General features: G+C 47.1%; 1 protein-coding gene across 2 annotated transcripts in view; it reads left to right on the forward strand.

Moving 5' to 3' along the window:
* The first annotated feature begins 1,229 nt into the window (after window positions 1-1,229).
* Window positions 1,230-16,838, forward strand: part of CLCN2 (chloride voltage-gated channel 2) — a 171,996-nt gene continuing 156,387 nt past the window's right edge. For both annotated transcript variants that reach the window (XM_058188482.1, XM_058188483.1), the window contains exon 1: window positions 1,230-1,375. In XM_058188482.1, the coding sequence (XP_058044465.1) occupies window positions 1,322-1,375 (54 nt within the window). In that variant the 5' untranslated portion in view covers window positions 1,230-1,321. The remainder of the gene's footprint in view (window positions 1,376-16,838) is intronic.

Here is a 16,838-nt window from a genome sequence, read left to right on the forward strand (position 1 = left end):
GGTTGCAAAAAGGGGATTGCGTGACCTTGGCAACCGTCATAAATATGAACCGGTGGCCAAAGCCTCTGAATTTCGATCCCCCTGAAGCCGCGTAGGTCGTTAAGTGTGAAAAAGGGGATGGCGTGAATATGAACCGTCGTAAATATGAACCGGTGGCCAAAGCCCCTGAATTTTGATCCCCATGAAGCCGCGTAGGTCGTTAAGTGTGAAAAAGGGGATGGTGTGAATATGAACCGTCGTAAATATGAACCGGTGGCCAAAGCCCCTGAATTTTGATCCCCCTGAAGCCGCGTAGGTCGTTAAGTGGGAAAAAGGGGATGGTGTGAATATGAACTGTCGTAAATATGAACCGGAGGCCAAAGCATCTGAATTTCGATCCCCTGATGCCGCATATGTCGTTAAGTGTGAAAAAGGGGATGGCGTGACCTTGGCAACCGTCATAAATATGAACCCGTGGCCAAGGTATCTGAATTTCGATCCCCTGATACTACATAGGTCATTAAGTGTGAAAAAGGGGATGGCGTGACCTTGGCAACCGTCGTAAATATGAACCGGTTGCCAAGCATCTGAATTTCGATCCCCCTGATGCCGCATATGTCGTTAAGTGTGAAAAAGGGGATGGCGTGAATATGAACCGTCGTAAATATGAACCGGTGGCCAAAGCCTCTGAATTTTGATCCCCCTGAAGCCGCGTAGGTCGTTAAGTGTGAAAAAGGGGATGGTGTGAATATGAACTGTCGTAAATATGAACCGGTGGCCAAAGCCTCTGAATTTCGATGCTGCATAGGTCCTCAAGTGTGAAAAATGGTCATATATCCCCCTTTCCCCCCCCCAGTGCCGTTGCCACTTTATAGCGGCCACTAAACGAACTGCGGTGAAGTCGAGGACTCTGTGCGTGCGTGCGTGTGTGTGGTAAACGGGGGTTCCGCGTGTCGTGTGAACGAATCGTCCCGTGTACACGCTTGATGATCGAGGACGTGGCATTGAATCCAGTCCAGCCTAGCCGATGCCCTCGGGCCGGTTCGGGGGGAAAAGGCAGCCCGTCCGCGAAGCCTCCTCGGGACGGACCGTCCACCCGTCCGCTTCTCCCACCGGGGTCCGGCGGGAGCGGAGCGGCGGGGCTGCCGGGACCTCCCTCCGGCCTCCTTCGGCCGGCCAGCCAGTCCCGTCCCGCCCCGTCCCGCCTCTCTCCGCCCGGGGGCGTTGGGAAGGCGGAGGCAAGCCAGGAGTCCCAGCCGAAGGGAGGGAAGGAAGCGCCGGTAGAAGCTGCTCCGGAGGGACCGCTTGGCCGCCAGCGGAGAAGCCGGAGCAAGCGGCCGGGATGGCGGCGGACGGCGGCCTGGAGCAGCGGGCGCTGCAGTACGAGCAGACTTTGGTGAGTTGGCCTCTGCGCCTTTCCCCCCCACCCCCCACCCCCGACGCCGTGGGACGGGCTCCTTCCAAAGGAAAGAGGAACTCTGACCATGTGCAGAGCGCCTGTGTCCTCCATCCCCCTCGCGCTCCGTCTGGAAGACTCCCCGGGTCCCTTTCGCGCTGGGGACGGTTTGAAACCGGAGAGAGAGAGAGAGAGAGAGAAAAAGAAAGAAAGAAAGAAAGAAAGAAAGAAAGAAAGAAAGAAAGAAAGAGGGAGGCAGGAAGGGGGAAAAAGCAGGCAGCCTCTGAGCCTGCGAAGAGTGCTTGGGGTTTGCACAGCAGCGCAGGTTGCGCTGCGCTCTTAACATAACATAATATAATAACAGAGTTGGAAGGGACCTTGGAGGCCTTCTAGTCCAACCCCCTGCCCAGGCAAGAAAGAAACCCTACACCATCTCAGCCCGATGGTTATCAACATTTTCTTAAAAATTTCCAGTGTTGGAGCATTCATAACTTCTGCAGGCAAGTCGTTCCACTTATTGATTGTTCTGACTGTCAGGAAATTTCTCCTTGCCAACTTCGATCCAGGAGTTCCGCCGCTTCTCAATACTTTTAAGCAAGAGTTGTTCCATTCCCACCGGGCATGGGTGGTGGGTGGTGGTATCTATCTCTTTTGGCAGCAAGAGGGGTGCTGGGACGTTCACCCCGTCTTTCCCAGCCCTTTCCCATCGAAGTCCCTTTTCCATCCATCCGTATCAATCAATCAATCAGAATAGAGCTGGAAGGGACCTTGGAGGTCCTCTAGTCCAGGGGTCTCCAACCTTGATCCCTTTAAGACTTGTGGACTTCAACTCCCAGAGTTCCTCAGCCAGCTTTGCTGGCTGAGGGACTCTGGGAGTTGAAGTCCACAAGTCTTAAAGGGACCAAGGTTGGAGACCCCTGCTCTAGTCCAGGGGCCCTCAACCTTTCGGACCTCAGGGACCCACCAAATTCATAATTTTAAATCCTGCGGACCACTAATACGATTTTTTTTAAAAAAATGAGAAATAGTATTTAGTGCAATATAAAAAAACGCAAATAATTTTTCTGCAGACCACTAAAATTTTCTCATCGACCACCAAGTGGTCCAGGGACCACCAGTTGGTGACCGCTGCTCTAGTCCAACCCCCTGCTCAGGGAAGAGACCCTATACAATTCGGGACAAGTGGCTGCCCAATCTTCTTCGTCTGAAAAGCCACCAGCGATGGAGCACCCAAAAACTTCTGAAGGCCACTCAGTTAATTGTCCTCGCTGTTAGGAAGTTTCTCCTTAATTCCAGGTTGCTTCTCTCCTTTGGTTAGTTTCCATCCATTGTTTCTTGTCCTGCCTTCAGGTGCTTTGGGAAATGAGTTGATACTCCCCCCCCCCTCTTCTTTGGGGCAGCCCCTCAAATATTGGAAGACTGCTATCGTGTCTCCCCTGGTCCTTCTTTTCTCTAGAACTAGCCAGGCCCAGTTTCCTGCAACCGTTCTTCATACATTTTGGTCTCCGGGCCTTTGATCTTCTTAGTCTCTGATTTTATATATTTTATATTTTATTTAGATAGTTGCATCTCTGATGCATCAGCCCAAGGAATCCCGGATGGAAATGGATGCAAGGAGGAGAGAATTGGGACTTGCTTGTGAAAGTTTTACTGTTAGCTGGCGGTGGGTTGCTAGGGCAAATCTGGGTTCACCCCTATCAGATTTCATTGCCATCACAGGCTGTCACCAGAGCCCTGCGAGACCCAACAGGTGCGCTGAAGTCCTTTGTGGCTTCACCTGTTGGACAAGCCAGCTGGTTTGGTTAATTGAACGGTGGGAATCTGCACAGATTTTTTGGCTTTCCCAGATAACAAGTGCAGCAGGCTAGGTTCTGTGTAGGTTGCTGCTTGTAGCATTTGGACTCGGCCAAGCACAAGGAGAAGGGGGAAATATTTTGGGGTGCAGCCCAAGTAGGGTTTCCTAATCTGAGTGAAAGTGTTGAACCAGCATCAGAGGGACCTTAGTTCGATCCATCTTTAGCTATAGAAGCACCTTGGGGGACCTTGGGGCTGCCTCTGGCACAGGGCTGTTATTTTGGGGGAAGATGGAAGAGGCAGTAGTCTGTTGCTTTGAGCTCCTGAACAAAATGGGTGGAGTATAAGCCTAATTCACAAAGAAACAAACTTTGTGGACTTCCAGAGGCATAGAATTCAACCTGCCAGAATTCCCAACAATAACCATTCATTCATTCATATATTTATTTATTTATTTATTTATTTATTTTATTTTATTTTGTCAATATATATAAGTATGCATGACATAACCACACAAAATGAATTCAACCAAAGGGAACATTAGGATAGGAACGGTAGGCACGCTGGTGCTCATATGCACACCCCTTACAGACCTCTTAGGAATATACATATACATTAGGTAGATCGGTAAGAAGGTCTTTTCTTTAGACTTTTAAAATCCCTGCCTTTATTATTGTGATAAATAACTCAAGGCGGCTAACATAACCTAAATGTTCCTTTTCCCCCCTCCTATTTTATCCACAACCACAACCCTGTGAGGTGGGTTGGGATGAGAGTGAGTGAGCGACTGGCTCAAAATCACCCAGCTGGCTTTCATGCCTAAGGTGGGACTAGAACTCTCACTCTCCTAGTGATTGGCCCAAAGTCACCCAGGCAACTTTCGTGCCTAAGGCAAGACTAGAACTCAGGGCCTCCTGGTGACTGGCCCAAAGTCACCCAGTCGGCTTTCATGACTAAAGTGGGACTAGAACTCACAGTCTCCTGGTTTTTCACCTGTTGCTGAATTAGCGCACCGTTTTTACGTTTTACGTTATAACCCAGCCACTTTGAAATAGTCCAGAAATAACCAACTCAAACATAATTAAAAAGAGCACAAATATAACGGTTTGGCCACCTTCACGTTAGATCTCTGGTTAAAATGAGAAGTAAAGGGCCCGGCTTCATCGGTGAGGTTGGTGAGTTCGCAGAGATCATGCAATGATGGAGAAAATGTTGTTTTTTCGCTCTTATCTGTCTCTCTTGGATTGGCAGGGTCTTGAGCTATCCCTTTCTTATAAAATGGGCATATAAGGGGTTTTTTGATGTTGAATTTGATGCCAGCCTTGGCAAACCATGAGGGAAAGGATGAATTGTGCAAAGGAATCCCAAAGAAGGGCATTTGCAGTAGGAAAAAAGCTATAAAACAGTCACTCAGTCACACTGATGATGTTATCTAGCTGGGTGATCAAACGTCTGCAGGCAAAAAAAAAAAATCAAACTCAGAGAATACCACGGACCCTTATTCAACGTGAGCTACAGATAATCTCTTCTATTGGAACCAATGGAAGAGCTTATCTGTAGCTCATATCGAAAGATATGGTGGTCTCTGAGCTTGGTTTTTTGTTTTTTTTTGCCTGCAGTCGTTTTATTACCCAACCAGATAACATCACCAGTGTGATTGAGCGTGGGGTTTGCTCCCTGTTTAAAGACAGTAGCTTGCTCTGCTGGTGTTAGTGGAGGTGTGGTTTTTTCTTTCTTTCCCCTTGTACTTCTTCAGCTGCCAACACCCAGATAAGCAGGGATTAATACCAGACAAACAATGAGGCAGAAAGCGATACCGTAATCAAGGAACTGCCAAGGAGAAACATCTCCGTCAACACCTTCAGGGCAAGATACTGTATATAAATAGGAAGCATGCCCCACACTTTGTAGCACTGATGGGTGTTACCTAGTTGGGTAATGAAATGCCTGCAAGCAAACAACCAAGTTCAGACAGCACTGTTGTGACCCAGGCCCAAGTAGGTAGTAATAAACTTAGTCCGTGGAAAAACAAACTTTATTCGAACAGCTGAGAATTACTTCATTCCCAGCATCGTTCAACTTAAAGTAAAACAAATGCCTCCCAACACAAATTCCTCAGTTATCTTACAAGCCTTAGTCCAATTAGGCAAACTGCCAAAGGCCCTTCCTGGCAAACGTCCAGAAGCCACAAAAACAAAGACGTACATGAAGCAGAGGACGAAGCAGAAGACGCAGCTACAAGGTTGTTTTCCGGCAAAGCTGAAACACCGTTGCTGGTCTTTTAAGCCTTATGGGAGGGGCCAATCATCTCTTGGCCCTAGTCCCGAGTTCTGCTCTCTGCTTGAGCTGCTCTTGCCTTCCGGCAGCTCTTCTCATGCCTGCATTAGGAACAGGCTCCTCCTGTTCCTCTGCCTCACTACTATCAGTCTCTGGAGGCTCTGGAGTCCGCACCTCACTTCCCGATGGCCCTGGCCTCACCTCAGCCTCATCGCTGTCCGACTCCATTGCCAGCTCCGTAGGCTGCTGACGAACTACAACACCCTGCCCTAAACAGATCATTTCCCACATTATTTGGTTAGCTTTAATCTTAGTTGGTTTGTGCACACCTGCAAGGGGCTTAACATGTTGTGCGAACCCAGCCTCTTTACTAGATGATGCAGTGAATCATATAAACCCTTAAAGCGGGTCAAGTGCAATGTGAGAACGCCACTAACTCGTGTCGATGAAGAAGGCGAGGTGAATAGAATTTGCCATGGATGGTGCAAAGATGCAAGGCAGAAATCCTGTAGCCAAGGGAATGGCATTTGGGCAAAGGTTTTTCAAGGAATCCTGTTAATTTACCTCAGAGAATGGCCATTCTTTCTAGTGTTATTTGAACTAGGCAGTTTACACAGGTTCAGGCGTAGAGAGAAGGGCAAGGAGACCACCAAGAGATCCCAAGGCTGCAGACTAGATTGAGAAACCAGAAAAAAAATTATCGAAGACAAAGGAATCTCCAAACTGAGCAACTTTTAAGACCTGCGGACTTCAGCTCCCACAATTCCTCAACCAGCCATGCTGGCTGAGGGATTCTGGGTGTTGAAGTCCACAGGTCTTAAAAGTTGTTCAATTTGGAGACCCCTGTGCCTAGAACAGGGGTCTGCAAACTTTTAACACTCAAAGAGCCATTTGGACCCTTCCCGGGCCTGACTATTTCTTGAGCGGCCACAAAACTCGCCTATGCAGTTGAATTAAACGTTCTTGTTTTTTTCTGAAACTTTATTTTTCTTGGATTTATCCTACCTACCGGGGGCGGGTGGTGGTGGTTTGAAAAGCTCAATAAATCGCACGCCGGCAGGTGTCGCACATTGGCAATTGTGACGCATGTTTTGAGTGACAGGGAGCCGCAGCAGAGGGGTGAAAGAGCCCACATGCGGCTCCAGAGCCGCAGGTCGCTGACTCCTAGCCCTAGAAGATGAGGATTGCTAAACACTTCCATGCCATTGTCACAAGAAAACCCATGGTCCCTTTCCTCCCCTACCATTGCATCCTCTCCTTTTACAAGTTGAGACTGTCCCACCACGTGGGCAGCAGCTGCGAGAGAGGCTATGTGGGGCGAGAGCTGCCTGCCTGCCTGCCTGGCCCAGTTCTCTTTAAACGCCCAACCTACTTTAAGAGTTGTTTTTCTGAAAAAGAGGAGGAGGAGGCAGTGGCCACCTTGAACTCTTGAATGAAAAGCAGGTTATTAATCTACCACACACAATCTCTCCAGGGAGGCTGGTCAGGTGCCCAGATATGTCTTTTAGGTGCTATGCAAGGCCTTCGTGGGGAGGCAAGGAAGAGGACCTTGATGAGATAATGGAGGAATTCTTGCCTGGATCAAAGAGCGCCGGTATATTTTTAAAGACTTGAGCGATGAGATAACGTCAGGCAGACACCTCCCTAATTCACCCGAGATATCAAAAGGAAAAAGCAGAGATTCAGCACCATCCAAAATGCCAGATTCTGTTAACAGGTAGTCCCCGACACACGGCTGCAGCTGAGCCCAAAACTTCCGCTGCTAAGCGAGACATGCGTTAAGGACATTTCGCCCCATGTCGCTCGTCACCTTTGTTCAGCGAATCTCTGCAGTTGTTGAGTTAGTAAGACGGTTGTTAAGTGAATCTGGCTTCCCCCCTTGCTGGTCAGACGGTTGCTAAATGGGAGCACGTCGTCCTTGGCCGCTGCAACCGTCATAAATATGAGACAGTTGCCAAACGTCTGAACTTGGATCATACGACCGTGGGGTTGCTGCAACCATCATAAATGTGAAAACCGGTCATTGCAACTTTGACTGGTCACTAAACTAACGGTTGTATGTCAAGGACTACCTATATTTTGTTCAGGTTGGACTGGCAGATGCTGCCAGATTTAATCAGCTTGTTGTGTCTTGTCCGCTCTCACAGCAGCCGGGGCCTTCTTATCTGCTCCCGAACACGGAGGAATGTATGCCTCCCGGCCCCAGTCCTGGCTCCATGCCCAGACAAGCTGAAGAGGAGGGGGCACCTCCCGGTCCCAGCCCTGGCTCGATGCCCAAGCAGGCTGCAGAGGAGGGAGCACCCCCCGGCCCCAGCCCTGGCTCCATGCCCAGGCAAACGGAGCAGCTAGACCCCTCCCCCTCCTCCACAGCATGTGAGGTTGAGGAAAATTTATTTCCAACAGCTGCTGATTGGAGTGACCCTCGCATCAGAAGATTGGATAGGCGGAGGCAACAGAAGGAAGGGAGGGGCAGGCCTTAATGAGTGCTGAGTCATGGAGCCACACCCCATGGCCTATATAAAGGATCTGCTTTCTGGCAGTCTCTGAGTCAGGCAAAGTCGAACTTATCTTGCTGAAGTCACTTTCTGGTCTCCTGCCTGCTCTGAGGACTTTGCTAGGACTTTGGGCAGAGCTGCAGAGGCCAGCCTGATTCGGATTTCCCTGATCCGGCCGTCAGCGGAGGAGTGGGACACACACAGATTTCTGAATGAACCAGGGGTGGTTTCTAGTTACCTTTACTACCGGTTCGCAGCGCGCCCGCACACTCTTCTGTGCATGCGCAGAAGCTTCTGCAGATGTGCAGATCACCTACGATGACGACTGGGCAGTGGTGAAATCCAAATTTTTTAACTACCGGTTCCGTGGGCGTGGCTTGGTGGGTGTGGCAGGGGAAGGAGACTGCAAAATTTCCATTTCCACCCCACTCCAGGGGAAGGATACTGCAAAATCCCCATTCCCACCCCACTCTGGGAGCAGCCAGAGGTGGTATTTGCCAGTTCTCTGAACTACTCAAAATTTCCGCTGCTGGTTCTCCAGAACCTGTCAGAACCTGCTGGATTTCACTCCTGCGTCTGGGTCAGTGGGCAGAACCTCCCACTAGTTGTACCACTGGTTCTTACAAACCGGTCCAAAGGGGACAACCTATCACTGGAATAAACCCATTTTTCCAATTCATGTGGAACTGCACATAAATGAAAGGGACATAGGACGGGGGGGAAAAAACAGGTTAGAACTGATTAAACCTGGTGTGTTGTACTAATGCATCTTCTAACTTATGGGTCTCCAACCTTGGTCCCTTTAAGACTTGAGGACTTCAACTCCCAGAGTTCCTCAGCCAGCTTTGCTGGCTGAGGGACTCTGGGAGTTGAAGTCCACAAGTCTTAAAGGGACCAAGGTTGGAGACCCGTGTTCTAACTGATTTTTGTTTATAATACCTTGATTCAATTTCAACATCAAACATTGAAATATAAACTAACGTAAAAGAGAAAAGGACAAATCGAATGGAAATATACCACAAAATATACCACAAAACGATTTATTGTTATTGTTAGTTGCGAAGTCGTGTCCGACCCATTGTGTCCCCATGGACAACGTTCCTCCAGGCCTTCCTGTCCCCTACCATCCTCTGGAGTCCATTTAAGCTCACGCCGACTGCTTCAGTGACTCCATCCAGCCACCTCGTTCTCTGTCATCCCTTTCTTCTTTTGCCCTCAATCTTTCCCAGCATTAGGCTCTTCTCCAATGAGTTCTTCCTTCTCATTAGGTGGCCAAAGTATTTGAGTTTCATCTTCAGGATCTGGCCTTCTAAAGAGCAGTCAGGGTTGATCTTCTCTAGGACTGACCGGTTGGATCACCTCGCAGTCCAAGGGACTCGCAGGAGTCTTCTCCAGCACCAGAGTTCAAAAGCCTCAATTCTTTGGCGCTCAGCCTTTCTTATGGTCCAACCTTCACAGCCATACATTGCAACTGGGAAAACCATCGCCTTGACTATACGCACTTTTGTTGGCAGGGTGATATCTCTGCTATAAAATGATTTATAGCAATGCGTAAATACATTCGTTGGTTGTTTAACCTGGCTTGCTCAAGGTTGTTAAGTGAACCCAGATGCCGGACCTGTCAGAAACAGCCAGTTTTGGTACCCTTGGCTGACTCCACAGGAGTACAGCAAAAGTACTTTCATCCTGGTTGGAAGTGTCTTCCGAGAGGGAAAATCCAGGCCGTGCCTTTCTCTTGAGAATAAAAAGGATGGAGGAGAATAAATAAACGAACCAACTTGGCTTAATGATAAGGTCAGAGATGCCAGCCTCTCACTGGGCAAAAGGCTCCCGGGGTACACAATTGAAAGATCCTGCTTAGAGCTCGAAGCTAGCAGACCCAAAATAAATATAAATAAATAAATAAGTAAGACACGCTTTTGACTATTCGAAAGTTGGCACGGGCAGGAGAGGAAAGTAGGCAGGGTTGTGCCCGTCCAAGGCCTGGAAAAAGAAAACTTATTGTTTCAGTTCTTGAGCAGAAGGACAAGAGCATCCGTCATTGCTGTCATTCTCATAATTGGACTAACACCCTTAAGTTCCCTTACTTGCAGCCAGCTGGAACGTTGCTTGTTGGGAATTAACAAAAGCTGGGTAACAGGAAGGCTTTGTGGTTCAGCCTAAAGTGGAAAACTTCTCATTCGTTTTTTTATTTGATTCATTTGTCAAACATGTACGAGATAACAGGTATAAGGTCTTTGGTTGTTCGGGTTTTCTCCCGTGTAAAATTAGAAGTGTCGTGGCGACGTTTCGACGAAGTCTTATTCGTCATCTTCAGGCTTCAGCTTCGTGCTTCTGGGAGCAATGTGTGATTGCAGCTGTTTCTTCCTTTTTAACTGCTAGTGGGGGTTTGAACTGATTGGGTGGGAGCTTGGCTGTGCTCTGATTGGATGGAGGTTTTTTGTGCTCTGATTGGCTGGGGGTATGTCCTGTTTGGGTGGGGGTTTGGTTGTGCTCAGATTAGTCTGAGTTGCAGGGGGATTTGAGCTGGTGAGCTGCCTTGCTGTTGTTTGGCTTCGTGTTTGTGGTCATGCTACATCTTCATAGTGGGTGTCTGTCTGCTGTATGTATGGATTGGAGGGGTTTGAAATGGCTAATGTTGCAGCTGCGGTCTGGCTTCTGGTCCTTGGTCATGCTTCCTGATCAGTGTGGGTTTGGGTCTGCTTTCATAACAGATATTTTATAACAGGTATAAGTATCAACACGGACATGAACACCGGAAGTGGATACGAATAAATGGGAGACAGTAGGACAGGGACGGTAGGCACGTTGGTGCGCTTATGCACGCCCCTTACAGACCTCTTAGGAACGGGGTGAGGTCTACAGTAGGCAGCCTAAGGTTAAAGTTGTGGGGGTTTGGGGAAGAAACCATAGAGTCAGGTAGTTCATTCCAGGCGTTGACCACTCTGTTGCTGAAGTCGTATTTACTGCAGTCGAGTTTGGAGCAGTTCGCTTTAAATTTGTATCTATTGTGTGCTCGTGTATTATTGCAGTTGAAGCTGAAGTAGTCATTGACAGGTAGGACGTTGTAGCAGACAATTTTGTGTAGTACGCTTAGGTCAAAGCGTAGGCGGCGTAGTTCTAAGTTGTCCAGGCCCAAAATTTCACGCCTGGTGGCATAAGGTATTCTGTTGTGAGCAGAGGAGTGGAGGACTCTTCTCGTGAAATACCTCTGGACTCGCTCAATTGTATTAATGTCCGATATACAGTGCAGATTCCAGGCTGACGAGCTGTATTCGAGAATTGGTCTAGCAAAGGTTTTGTATGTCCTAGTTAGCAGTACAATATTACCGGAGAAGAAGTTTCGCAAGAACAACTCTTAATGCCTTTTTGGCAATGCTGTTACAGTGAGCTCTGGCGCTTAGATCATTTGAGATAAGTACTCCAAGGTCCTTGACAAAGTGAGGGTCAGTCTACGAGGTCGTATCCGCCCAGCTGGTATTTGGTGTTCTGATTTTTTTTGCCAATGTGTAAGACAGAGCATTTGTTTGTTGAGATTCCCCGGTTTTAATCTGGAACGCTGTTCAAAAAGCAAACTCTTTTTTCCAACAAGGTGCCCTCGGAAGCAGGGGTCCCCAACCCGTGGGGCCACAGGCCCGTACTGGACGCACGGCCCATTGGGAACCGGGCTATGAAAGCAGCAGGCGAGCGTGCAAAACTCCATTTGCACATGTGCAGGATTACGTGACACGCATGAAACCATCAACCCCACCCCCACCTCCTGTTGCCACTACCGCCTTTGCCACTGTGCTGGATCTTGACTCCCATGATCCCCTGCCCTGGCTTTCCAGGCCAACATCTCCAAAGGCATCCAGTGAGGGAAGGGTTGAGGTACAGGTAGTCCTTGACTTACGACCGCAATGGAGCCCAAAATTTGTGTTGCTGAGCGAGACAGTTGTTAAGTGAGTTTTGCCAAACCTCCCTTGCCACAGTTGTTCAGTGAATCCCTTGCCGTCGTTAAGTTAGTAACACGGGCGTTGAGCAAATCCGGCTTCCCTATTGACTTAGCTTGTCCCAAAGTTGAAAAAAGAGACTCCCCTGAACCTGGGTCACTGCAACCGTCATAAATACGAGTCAAGTTGCCAGGCGTCTGAACTCTGATCAGGTGAGCACGGTCACTAAATGAACTGTTGTAAGTGGAGGACTACCGGTGGTACTTTTTGAAGAGAGCATCTGCTCAGCTTCGTCTCCTATGGTAGGAGTATCAAACTGGATTTCACTGAGGGCCGCATCAGATTGTGTTTGATCTCGGGGGACCGGGGTGGATGTAGCCAGGGTGGGCGTGGCCAGCTCAATATTACTTGTGTTGGAGCGTCTGTGGCGACTCGAACGCTCCGCCAGCAAAAACAGGTTCCCGGGCTCCGTTTTCAGCTGCGACGGCCTCCTGCAAACCTCTGCCAGCAAAAATGGAGCTCAGCCCTCACGTGCTCTGTTTTCACTGGCAGAGGCGCCGTGGGCCACTCATTTGCTGTTTCCAGGGTGACCCCATGGGCCAGATCTACGCGCCACGCGAGCCAGATCCAGCCCCCAGGGCCTTGAGTTTGACACCCCTGTCCTATGGTCACTACCAGAGATATTTAAACCTGAGAGAGAGAATACCGTGTTTTCCCCGAAAACAAGACCCTGTCTTATATTTTTTTGAACCCTGAAATAAGCGCTTGGCCTTATTGCCATGCGCTCAAAAGCCCGATTGGGGTTATTATCAGGGGAGGTCTTATTTTGGTGGTGGGGAAACAGGGTGTACATATAAAACAATATGAGCCGGCTGGAAATGATCCTGTTCCAGAATGGTTGCCACCAGGTTGTGCGATGCTCAGCGCAGTAAACTTTAACTTAGCGGCTTCGTTCACGCAACGTTTTATCCGATGTGAGACCTACTTTGGAGGTTTTGAGGCTTTGAGGGTTGCGTGCGCCAACCCAGCCTTTTTAATTGGTCCATCACAATGTTCCAGATCGGAAAGTGGATTGTTTCACTAATTAAACTTGTGGTGTTTGAATTGTTTGGTTGACCTGTGGCTCGGTCTAGCACAAGGGTCTCCAACCTTGGCAACTTTTAAGACTTGTGGACTTCAACTCCCAGAGTTCCTCAGCCAGCAAAGCAAATTCTGGGAGTTGAAGTCCACAAGTCTTAAAGTTGCCAAGGTTGGAGACCCTTGGTCTAGCGGCCATCCAGTTCCTTTCCATCTAGTTGGGTATTTCTCCCCCCCCCCCTCCTCCCAACTCCCTCTCCCTCCCCCAGCCAGACATTACTGTGTGTTTCCTGTCAATACAGGGGGACTCTTGTTAGACAAACTTTAACCCCTTTCATCTTATTTTGGTTTCAGTCTGTTCAGCTGTGTAATTCTGTAGCCCGAGGCAAAGTCTCATGCTTTGCTTTTGAACCTTTCTGTCATGCCCCGTCTCTCCCTATCTCTGTGCTGCATCAGGATTCGCCCTAATAAATCTTAAATCTGTGTTTTTCAGCCTTTGCATGTTTTAAGACGGATTGCCTTCAACTCCCAGAGTTTCCTAGCCATTCCATAGAATTCTGGAACTTGAAGTCCATCTATCTTAAAATTGCTGAAGTTGAGAATTTCTGCCTTAGAAGCTCTCACTTCTTCTGGGTTCTGGTTTTCTGGTTGGTTCCCGTTCTTCCTTGACCAGTTTTCTGGGGCCGTTTAAGTTAATTGCTGAACGTTTCTTGGCTTGAATTGCTTAAGAGCAGATTATGAGGTTAAGAATCCATGCCAAGTAATGATTATGGGGTTGGATTAGAAGTAGGGACTCCCAGACTCAAATCTTCCCTTGCTCCAAATTGTAGCATAATAGTGTGCCAGTTTCTCTCATTTTGATTGTGCTTGTACAAAACCAGGATTATTTGGGACCGTACTTTGTTACCTAAGCCAAAGTTGGCTGGATCTGCACAACACACTAAGCCAGATATCTCCCAACGTGGCAACTTTTAAGATTTGTGGACTCCAATTCCCAGAATTCTTCAGCCAGCCGTCCTGAGGAATTCTGGGAGTTGAAGTCCACAAGTCTTAAAGTTGCCAGGTTTGGAGACCCCTGTACTAAGCCACGAACTATGGGTTGTAAACTGCATCTTGAGTCAGCTCAATGGGTAAATCTCATTTCACCGTCTTTTAGTTTAGAGATCCTAGATGTGAGTCGTTGTATGCTAGCCTTGAATGTTGGATAAAGAGAAAGAAACTCCACATTCAGAAAAAAACCAGTATTTTGTTGGGTTTCAGGGGTGAAATGCTCCCGGTTCGGACCGGATCGCCTGATCCAGTTGCGATGGCGGTGGGTGGTTCAGAGAACTGGTAGCAAAACTCCCTGCCCCTCCTCTTGCCCATGCCCACCCAATCTCCCGCTTGCCCGCTTGCCGCTTCTTTTAAAAAATGCTTTTAAAAGGTTAAAAAAAGAGGCTCTGACGATCGTCAGAGCCTTTTTTTTACTTTTAAAAGCATTTTTTTACAACCTATTCAGACGAATAGGTTGTAAAAAAATGCTTTTAAAAGTAAAAAAGAGGATTGCGCATCACAGCTGATCACCTCCCCATCCCCACGCTGTTCTACTTACCCCATGCCTCCTTTTGGTGTGCATTGCGCACACGTGCACCTCGCATTTGGTGCGTGTTGCGTGTGCACAGCACGCATGCGCAGCCAGCAAACCGGCGGTAAACCGGATCAGGTTTTACCACTGTTGGGTTTCATATTCTTAGCAAGTCAAGTTGGCTAGTTTCACATTTCAGTCCGAACCCAATTAAAGGAACAAACTTTGCTGGGTTAAATGTTACGCTATATATAAACCACATGATGGCTTAGCCTTAGCAGGATGGCCGATTTCATCCAATGGATAAAACAAACATATTGCAGAACAAATAAACCTAGCAACTATATTTGCACGGCGTGCCGTGTTTGTGTAATGTTAATATTGGTTAGGGGTAGTTTTGCTTTTTTTTTGTTGCTGTTCAGACTGTTTTATTAATTTATTACTTTGTGCAAATCCAGAAAACTGGATCCGGGACCTACACCGAAGTATCGTGCGCGAATCCACTGATCCTTGGTGGGCTGTTATTAAACTGGGAGAACTTAGCCATTAGATGAATTTTTGCTGTCAAAATATCATTGCTGTGTTGTGGTCTTTTTGAACAAAGTTATTATTATTATTATTTTTTGGTAGGCTTTGTAAAACATACTTAGAAGTGGAATCGCCCTCCGGCTGTTCCATGCCAGTTTTGGAATGCTTATATAGGTTTTCTAAAAAGTTTGGTTGTGCGTGCATGCGTTTGTATATGTGCGGGGAGGGTATGTGTGTGTGTGTTGTCAAGAGAAAGCAAACATAAATGAAGCTGTTGTTTTTTTCGGTCCCAGAGAGTCTAAATTCCAACATTGTCAAAATAAGAAGGAAGAATGTGTCTCTGTTCACAAACGTTCTGGTATTTTTTATTTTTTTAAAAAAAATGGAGAACCGCTTGCAGAATTTTCAGGAATCAAATGGAAAGAACTCACAAAAGAAATCAAAGAAAAAGAAGATACAGAATATTATAAGGTCTGGTGTAGATGGTATGAATAGTTAGAAAATAGGAAAGATAAGAAAACTGAATAATAGGGTAGAATGTAGATGAAATAAAGGAAGATAGAGGATAAAAGTAAAATAAGATAGGATTAAAATATGTATACATAGCAAGAAAGGACCGCTCTGAATAGCTGATAAGAAATAGTGATATATATATATATAAATGTCGTATGTTTGTCTTATGTTTTAATGTGTTCAAATAAAAATTTAAAAAAAAAGAAAAAAAATTGAAAGAACGTTTTATGCTCGCAAATTAAAACATGCCTGTCTTAATTCAGTTTCCCTGCAATTAGCTTTCACCAGCCAACCTGGTTCTTTTTCAAATGTGTGCAATCACAACCCGACTGGTGTTATTTCCCCAAAGCGGCCCAGAAAAAGGGGTCTCCAACCTTGGCAACTTTAAGCCTGGAGGACTTCAACTCCCAGAATCCCCCAGCCAGCAAAGCTGGCTGGGGAATTCTGAGAGTTGAAATCCTCCAGGCTTAAAGTTGCCGAGGTTGGAGATCCTTGGCCCAGAATTTAAGGGTACTTAGTTGAATGGGGGTCATTTGCCCTGTGTGATGTGAGGGTGCAGAAGAGATGATTAAGTTCATAACCCATAATTCACGCTAACTAGGTTTAGCAGACTGGATGAATGGCTCTGGCAGATTTCTTTCTGATTTGGGTAAAATGCGTGGTGTGAATGCAACTGCAGCTCACGGAAGCTCATCAATTGAATAAAATTGTCTATGGAAGGTCTGTGACCTCCTTAAAATTGAACAAAATTGGTTAGCCGGTGACTGATTGTCTGCAAAGTTCATCTCGTAAGTATCCAAAGCTGTGAGCCTAAAAAACGAAAACTCCCAATTTAGATTTTTGAGCATGGTCTGTAGACCCCAAGAGACGACGGATACTCTGCTGGTATGCAGCAACCCGTGTGAATTTTTTAATTTTTTTTTTAATTTTTCTTATAGATTGTTTTCCCTCTCCTTTTCATCGTTTTCCTTTCTCCCATGTTGGCAGCTTCCTTGTTCCATCTTATCTGCAAACACCTCCTGGAAGATGCAGAAACTTTGTGACCTCTTCGTTGTTCCTTACATGAAGGTGTTGGCTAATGTTGGATTTTGATTGCTTTATGGACTGACTTTCCTTTTTTATGGTCTTTTGTCTAATCAGGATTAAATGAGTAGATTAAAGCCATTTGATTTTCTCTCTCTCTCTCTCTCTCTGTATGTTTCTCTCTCTCTCTCTCTCATTCTCTCCCCCCCTCTCATTCTCTCTCTCTCTTCTCTTTCTGTTTATTGCTCCCTCTCTCTATT

This window comes from Ahaetulla prasina, chromosome 6, assembly GCF_028640845.1.
Source record: "Ahaetulla prasina isolate Xishuangbanna chromosome 6, ASM2864084v1, whole genome shotgun sequence".
NCBI classification, from domain to species: domain Eukaryota; kingdom Metazoa; phylum Chordata; class Lepidosauria; order Squamata; family Colubridae; genus Ahaetulla; species Ahaetulla prasina.